At 49.8% G+C, this 8,786-nt stretch overlaps 1 protein-coding gene across 1 annotated transcript; it reads right to left on the bottom strand.

Annotated features, from left to right (window-relative positions):
- Nucleotides 1-57: 57 nt before the first annotated feature.
- LOC108801428 (DNA-directed RNA polymerase II subunit RPB1-like) lies at nucleotides 58-3,287 on the bottom strand (the record flags this gene model as incomplete). The annotated part of the gene is made up of 2 exons (XM_018573321.1): nucleotides 3,182-3,287; nucleotides 58-1,391 (listed from the first exon to the last, which is right to left on the bottom strand). Coding segments are annotated over exons 1-2 (1,440 nt in total), but the record flags the coding sequence as incomplete, so codon positions are not given.
- Nucleotides 3,288-8,786: the final 5,499 nt, after the last annotated feature.

The following is an 8,786-nucleotide window of genomic DNA, read 5'->3' as shown; positions in this document are numbered from 1 at the left end:
GGTATGCGGGGTGACGGAGTGAGACTCTCGGGGTATGCGGGATTGACGGAGTGAGACTCTCGGGGTATGCGGGGTGACGGAGTGAGACTCTCGGGGTATGCGGGGTGACGGAGGGAGACTCTCGGGGTATGCGGGGTGACGGAGGGAGACTCTCGGGGTATGCGGGGTGACGGAGGGAGACTCTCGGGGTATGCGGGGTGACGGAGGGAGACTCTCGGGGTATGCGGGGTGACGGAGGGAGACTCTCGGGGTATGCGGGGTGACGGAGGGAGACTCTCGGGGTATGCGGGGTGACGGAGGGAGACTCTCGGGGTATGCGGGGTGACGGAGGGAGACTCTCGGGGTATGCGGGGTGACGGAGGGAGACTCTCGGGGTATGCGGGGTGACGGAGGGAGACTCTCGGGGTATGCGGGGTGACGGAGGGAGACTCTCGGGGTATGCGGGGTGACGGAGGGAGACTCTCGGGGTATGCGGGGTGACGGAGGGAGACTCTCGGGGTATGCGGGGTGACGGAGGGAGACTCTCGGGGTATGCGGGGTGACGGAGGGAGACTCTCGGGGTATGCGGGGTGACGGAGGGAGACTCTCGGGGTATGCGGGGTGACGGAGGGAGACTCTCGGGGTATGCGGGGTGACGGAGGGAGACTCTCGGGGTATGCGGGGTGACGGAGGGAGACTCTCGGGGTATGCGGGGTGACGGAGGGAGACTCTCGGGGTATGCGGGGTGACGGAGGGAGACTCTCGGGGTATGCGGGGTGACGGAGGGAGACTCTCGGGGTATGCGGGGTGACGGAGGGAGACTCTCGGGGTATGCGGGGTGACGGAGGGAGACTCTCGGGGTATGCGGGGTGACGGAGGGAGACTCTCGGGGTATGCGGGGTGACGGAGGGAGACTCTCGGGGTATGCGGGGTGACGGAGGGAGACTCTCGGGGTATGCGGGGTGACGGAGGGAGACTCTCGGGGTATGCGGGGTGACGGAGGGAGACTCTCGGGGTATGCGGGGTGACGGAGGGAGACTCTCGGGGTATGCGGGGTGACGGAGGGAGACTCTCGGGGTATGCGGGGTGACGGAGGGAGACTCTCGGGGTATGCGGGGTGACGGAGGGAGACTCTCGGGGTATGTAGGGTGACAGAGTGAGACTCTCGGGGTATGTGTGGTGACGGAGGGAGACTCTCGGGGTATGCGGGGTGACGGAGTGAGACTCTGGGGGTATGCGGGGTAACAGAGTGAAACTCTCGGGGTATGTGTGGTGACGGAGTGAGACTCTCGGGGTATGCGGGGTGACGGAGTGAGACTCTCGGGGTATGCGGGGTGACGGAGTGAGACTCTCGGGGTATGTAGGGTGACAGAGGGAGACTCTCGGGGTATGCAGGGTGACGGTGGGAGACTCTGGGGGTATGCGGGGTGACGGAGTGAGACTCTCGTTGTATGTAGGGTGAGTTGGGTTATGACAGAGGCTGGCAAATGTCAGCTAAGGATGCAGCTCCCTGGAGGCCAAGTGCTTCTTATCTCTCCCTGGCTCTGTGCAGTGATAGTGAGCCAATTCCATCCTTGCCTATTAGAAGTCAAGTGAGGCAACGGGGGGGGGATTAAAGTGCCTGTGGAAAATTGCAGAGAGAGCGCCGGGTTCCTGTATAGACACAGAAGTTCGGGTTTTATTAGCTATATGTGTGAAAGCTGTAAGTCCGAACTGATTGCCATTTAGGTTGCTAATGCCCCACGTATCATACACACAACTGTAATTTTTGGGTGGCTCAGTGGTTACTACGTCTGCCTTGCAGCATTGGGGTCCCTGGTTTGAATCCTAGTCAGGACACTATCTGCATGGCCTTTGTAGCTATACGTATGAAAGCTTTAATGCCTAAATGGCATGTAGATGGCTAATGCACCACGTATCATACACAAGTGTCATTTTTGGGTGGCTCAGTGGTTAGCACTTCATCCTTGCAACATTGGTATCCCTGGTTCAAATCCCGTTCAGGACACCATCTGCATGTTGTTTGGCTTTCTTTTAGCAATACGTGTGAAAGCTGTAAAGACTAATTGATTAGCATTTACAGCGCCATGTATCATAAACAACGGTCATTTTGGGTGGCTCAGTGGTTATGACTTCTACCTTGCAGCATTGGGGTCCCTGGTTTGAATCCTGGTCAGGACACTATCTGTATGCTCTTCGTTGCTATGCATGTGAAAGCTGATTTGCATTCAAATTGCTAATGCACCATATATCATAAACAACTGTCATTTTGGGGCAGTGCCGTGGCTCAGTGGTCAAAGTACCACTACCACACAGCGCGCAGATTGGGAAAGCCTGCGCTATGTCACGTACAGCACAGTGTACACAGCGACGCAGTTCAGTCTACATCGCTTACTCCAGCCTGTACGCTGTGCTGTAAAGCTGGCCAGAATTTGAGCCATGGGTGGCCATGCCAACACCACTGGGCTTGACATACTTCAGATGCTGGGCGGAGCTGAACAGTGACTGCAGCCAATCAGCAGCCAGCTAGTTATTCTGACAGCCGCAGGTACCAGCTGTGAGAATACAATAGCCAGCATGGAGGACATTCCTCCATCCATGTTCTTTAGCATAGATGGGTGAATCAAGTGATTCCCCCGGTCTTCATGTATATGGCCGTGGTGAAGCCTCCTGTGTCCCTGTAGTCTCTTTGTGTGGCGGTCGGAGTAAGCGAGGTCAAGTCCGGTGCGCTGTAGAATAATCGCGCGTATGATTTATGGGCGACGTGTAAACATTTGCTCAGCGCTTTCTCTATTTAGATAACAAGCTCAGTGCTAACAGCGGCCTTTACAAACGTTTCTCGCTGACTGATTGCAAAACAAATATTTATAAGTATCCGGCTCGCTCGCAGCTAGGCCGCATTCACACCGGCCGCATATTTATATATTCACCCTTGCCGGTGAATCTTCCGGGTGTCTGCATTTTAAATGGCAGTGATTGATTCACCGCCAGTGTGAATGAGGCCAGAGCCTGTGCTATACTTGTATCAGTTACATTGTTCTCAGCTATCTGTATGAACTACAGAACACATCAGCTCTATGTAGTAGAGAAGGGGAAGTGTCCTGTAGTCCTGTCCTAGGGTGACAATCAGAGGCGTAACTAGAAACCTCAGGGCCCCCGGTGCAAGAAACCATGAATTGCCTTCACCACCACCGTCACGGGCCTGCCGTATGCTGGGAACTGTAGTCCCGGGAGGCAGGGGCGTCCCGAGGCCGGGTGTCAGCCGGAGGGGTTATTGGGCGACGCCCTGCCGCGACGTCATCGCACATGCGCGGCAATCTTATTGATACCTGCCGGTGGACATCTTGGGGATGGACACCGGAAGTGAGAGGAGGGGACAGTCACCCGGTGGGATAAGGTATGCCGCCGGGTCCCCTCCTCTCTCCCGAAACTGTCGGGCTCTTGGTCCATCACTGACAGTCATTTTGGTGTCACCCCTCCAATGGTGTCACCAAGGTGCGGTCCGCACCCTCCGCACCTCCCTTGTGACGCCACTGCCAGGAGGCAATGTTTGTGCCTGTTCCTTCTTTCCAGGCTCCCCCAAAGTGGCAGAAGGCCGGGGCCTGGCCACAGTGGTGACAATGCTCCACCGTAGATACAATACAGCATTGTAACTCGGGTGGACAAATGAATGGGGAACCCAGGAGCCAGTCTGTCCAATCCCAAAATATTTCTAGGAACCAGCTCCATTGACTAGCTGTAGCTCCAGGAAGCAATGTTGGTGCCTCAGCGGTTACCAAGGCCAGGCCCTTTCTTCCTTTCCAGGCTCCCCCCAAGTGGCAGAAGGCAAGGGGCCTGGCCACAGTGGTGACAATGCTCCACCGTAGACACAGTACAGTGGGCATTGTAACTCAGGGGTGGACAAATGAATGGGGAACGCAGGAGCCAGTCTGTCCAATCCAAAAATAATTAGGAACCAGCTCCATTGACTAGATGTAGTCCCAGATGGCAATGTTGGTGCCCCAGCGGTTACCAAGGCCAGGCCCTCTTCTTCCTTTCCAGGCTCCCCCCAAGTGGCAGAAGGCAAGGGGCCTGGCCACAGTGGTGACAATGCTCCACCGTAGACACAGTACAGTGACCATTGTAACTCCGGGGTGGACAAATAAATGGGGAATGCAGGAGCCAATTTGTCCAATCCCAAACCTTTTTTAGGAGCCAGCCCCATTGACAACAACTCAAAAGAAAACTTCACAAGTTAGGAGCCAGCTGTGATTTTTCTGGTGTATTGGCTTCCTGGCTCTTGGGATTCGTCCAGCCCCATTGTAACTCATGGACAGGAAGGGCGTTACTGGTTTGGATAACCAAAGAAACAAACCCTGGATAAAAGAAAACGAAAGCAGCCACCATATCTAAAGATGGGTAACCTGCAATATATAACAGTTTTGTCCCAAGGTTGACAACCTTCAAACTCCTCTGGTCTAGATGTCCTTTAAGGTAGTCACAGACAGGCAGACAAACCTCCCTGTCCTTGTGTCACTGGCAAGACACCTTCTGTTCTGGTACACAACGGTCAAATTCTGGATTTCCCTTCACTTTGTGTTCTGGTGACAATGGTCACCAGGACAAATGAAGAACAGGAATCTCCACGGCATGGACACACAGCAATCAAACCAGGACACGTTATAACTCTTCCACAATCCATCCGAAGCTAACAAAAATATTTGGGCTACAGATATATACTGGAAGTATTACCAGAACACCAAGTCAATGGCCACCAGAGGATGTCACATGGCGGGTTGGCCTGGGGAAGTCAAGTATCGCAAACCTAGATACCCAAGACAGGTCAACTGTGTCCCTTCAATGTGACCTTTTCAGGTTTTACTGAAGTATAGCTTTAATAATAGACGTGTGCAATTCGTTCCAAATCAAAATTCGGACAAATTTTCCGAAATTCTGGCACATCCAAATTTCCAAATCATAATGCATCCGAATGTGTCCGAATCTGAATTTCCCTTTCCGAATTTTGGATCCCGTCCGAATTTCATTCAAAAACTAAACTGAATTGGACATGTGACTTTTCTGGACAATCAGATGTGTTTTTCGGTTTAATGCATCCGAATGGGTCTGACTCCAAAATTTTCGTTACAGCAACATGGGAGCCTTCTGATTGGCCAGAAAAGTCACATGCCGTAACGAAAATTCGGTGTACAGTATATACATATAATACTAAAGCTGAGGCTCCCAAACCCGAACGGCATTCGGGATCCGAATTTCTGAATTGCATTAGGGAGCTCCCGAATGCCATTCGGGTCTGGGAGCCTCAGCTTTAGTAATACATGTATATGGCTCCCAGACCCGAATGATATTCGGAATCTGAATTACCTAATTGAATTGGGGAGCTCCTGAATGCCATTTGGGTCTGGGAGCCATATACAGATATTACTAAAGCCGAGGCTCCTAGACTCCCAGAAGCTCCCGAATGCAATTCGGAAATTCGGATCCCTAATGCCATTCGGGTCTAGGAGTTTCAGCTTTAGTATTAATATCTGCATATGGTTTTCTATGGTATTCGCAACGAATATTTGTAAACTAACGAAATTCGGATTTCTCAGAATCCAAAACCCGAACCGAATTGAATTTCGGATCCGATTCCCAAATTCCAACATAACAAAATATCCGAACCAAACCAAATTTTTCCGCAGCTTACATGTCTATTTAACAATATGCATAGACACTGTGGCTCTCTGTGGGTGTGGCTGTGGGTGGCTGGGCCAGTGGGTTAATGAACAATCCTCACATCAGGATACACAAACAGGAACTACATTCTTCTAGCGTTGTATGAAATGGTTCATCTAAAGGAAAAATACAGTTCAAACCCGAGTATTCCATTGTGGAAGAAGAAGCTCTCTGAACAGATCCCAGACCCTCAAAGAGACTAATGTTTGGTCTGTTTTGCCAATGGTGGACACAGGCCACAGGCAATCAGCAAATGCCTCAGGATGGGTTTGGGATTTATGCTTTGCTATACCTTGTGTAGACCCTTCAGTTCCTGCCCTTTCCTTGCCCTGCACAGGTACATGAATGTTTGTTGTATAAGGTTAGAGCTACACCATGCTGGACACAGGTCACAATCAATCAGCAATGGCCTCAGGATGGGTTGGAGGTCAATGTCTTGCTGTGTCTTGTGTGGACCCGTCAGTTCCTCCCTTTCTTTGCCCTACACAGGCATATGAATGTTTCTTGTATAAGACTGGAGCTAAGCCATGCTAGACACAGGCTACAGCCAATCAGCAAACGCCTCAGAATGAGTTTGAGGTCACTTCCTTGCTCTACCTTGTGTAGACCCTTCAAGTTCCTGCCCTTTCCTTGCCCTACACAGGCACATGAATGTTTGTTGTATATAGATGGAGCTATGCCATGCTAGACATAGGCCACATCCAATCAACAAAGGCCTCAGGATGGGTTTGAGGTCAATGCCTTGGTGAACCTTGTGTAAACCCCTCAATTCCTGCCCTTCCCCTACCCTGCAGGGGCACACGAATGTTCGTTGTATAAGGTAGGAGCTATGCCATGCTGGACATAGGTCACAGCCAATCAGCAATGGCCTCAGGATGGGTTTGAGGTCAATGTCTTGCTGTACCTTGTGTAGACCCTTAGTACCTCCCTTTCCTTGCCCTGCAGAGGCACACCAATATTTGTTGTATAAGGCTGGAGCTACACCAGGACATACACAGGCCACAGCCAGGCAGCAATGGCCTCTGGATGGGTTTTCCACACCACTCGGCATAGGCCTTGCCTCAAAAATGAATGTTGTGTGAAACATACCAAAAAAACATTCTACAAACCCTCACGTAGGAGTGACACATATCCTTTTCATACTGGGTGAAAACACCTAGAAAAGAGGAGTTTCCCACTTTGGTGTGGAAACCCCCATGAAGAGTTGATCATGACTTTAGATATCTATTTATGAAAGGTCCCATCCCACATTCCTCCAAGAATCACCACACATTAACCACCGAACAATTTTGTGGCTTTACAAGAAACCCAACAACTACCCAACACATTGACCTGTTCCAAAAAGATTCCTCATTTGGTCTTTCTTTTATGGTAAATGCTTTCAATAACATGTTCCTTCTTTATAGTAGCAAACGTTACATGATTCACCGGCTAACTTTTGCCGCACGGTGAACCCAACAATTTTCAGCTATCACCTTTGAAGATCCACTCTACCCAAGTACACTCATAGCATATCAGCAGAGAATTCACTCAGTTCCGTAATTTGCATCCCATCCAACAAATATGCCTACATTCACCCATCTGTTATAAATAGACCACATGGTGTACGTACAATTATTTCTGTGGTCAGAACTGGATATTTATATCCAATAGCTGCCTACTCACAAATATCGCCAATGACCATTAGGTTGCCGACGTACATAGATTCCTTAATGGAAAGGTGGTGATATTCCTGTGATGACATCTCGATGTGCCGGCGTGATTTGGCAGTTGGAAAAGGTCATCGTGGTTGCTTGTGGGTAGAAACACCAATGCTCAGGTTGCACGAGTGCTGAATATTTCTGCTACTGGGAGAATGGGGGACTACATAGCCCTTTACACTGCCTTGTCCCAACCCAAATATCCATTATACATGGGACTTCTGAGGTGCAAAGAGATTACATAAACCAAAATGTAAAATTGAACATTTCTATTACTACAAATGAAAAGCTTGATTTACACAATTTAGAAATATTCTCAATGGCATATGCAGAACTGTCTTCAAGTACCACCCGTACATCCCCATTATGTACACTGTATGTCCCAATAATACACATTTCCAGGTTTACAAACATGGGTTCCTCAAACATTTTCTTGACTGTCAGTTGTATCACCCGATGGGGCAGGGCCACTTTCTCAACACATTTTACAGAGATCTGCTTTCTCAGACAATATGGCAACGGGCAAGCAGAGGGTGCCACGTGGCAGGTTTTGGGACACCCCTCCAAATCATCGGATTCAGGTGTTCCAACCACCTCCATGGCCACAGGTGTATAAAACCAAGCATCTCGGCATGCAGACTGCTTCTACCAACAATGGGTCGCTCTCAGGAGCTCAGTGAAGCCAAGCGTGGTAGCGTGATAGGTTGCCACCTGTGCAATAAGTCCATTCCTGAAATTTCCTTGCTACTAAATATTCCACGGTAACCTGTTAGTGGTATTATAACAAAGTGGAAGCAACTGGGAACAACAGCAACTCAGCCACAAAATGGTAGGCCACATAAAATGATAGAGCGGGGTCAGTGCATGCTGAAGTGCGCATGAGTCGATAACTGTCTGCAAAGTCAATAGCTATTTCTTGACGACATCATCAGAAGTTTTAAATTATTATGATATCGGTATTAATAGACCTATACTTAATTGCAGTCGGGTCCAGTGGAATTTTCTAAGTGGATCCCTGCACCTCTTTTAGGACACACCTCAGTTCCAATTTTAAAGACTAGATAAAGACAATTAATTATCCTTCCCCCATGAGGGTCTCGTACGTTGCGCTCCAAAAAAAAATAAAATTGTGTCAAAGATAAAATGAAATCCTCCAGTTTGATCAAATTCGGCCAATAGGGCGCTAGGAATGGCCGAGCATTAAACATACAATGATTAGCGAGGACAGGCCAAGCCATGGCTCCCCATAGGAATTCGGGCCCCAACCGCAACGAGCCTAAGCCACAAAAGGTCAAGAAGCAGCTTAATCTCTGCCTCCCTTTCCGAATGGAATACTTTATTAACCATTTCACATCGGCCATGGCTACAGACAATGCAGAACCATTTAACCTG

The sequence above is a fragment of the Nanorana parkeri genome, unplaced genomic scaffold, assembly GCF_000935625.1.
Source record: "Nanorana parkeri isolate BGI_ZX_2015 unplaced genomic scaffold, ASM93562v1 scaffold2336, whole genome shotgun sequence".
Lineage (NCBI taxonomy): Eukaryota > Metazoa > Chordata > Amphibia > Anura > Dicroglossidae > Nanorana > Nanorana parkeri.
This window is presented reverse-complemented; position numbering and strand designations above follow the sequence as displayed.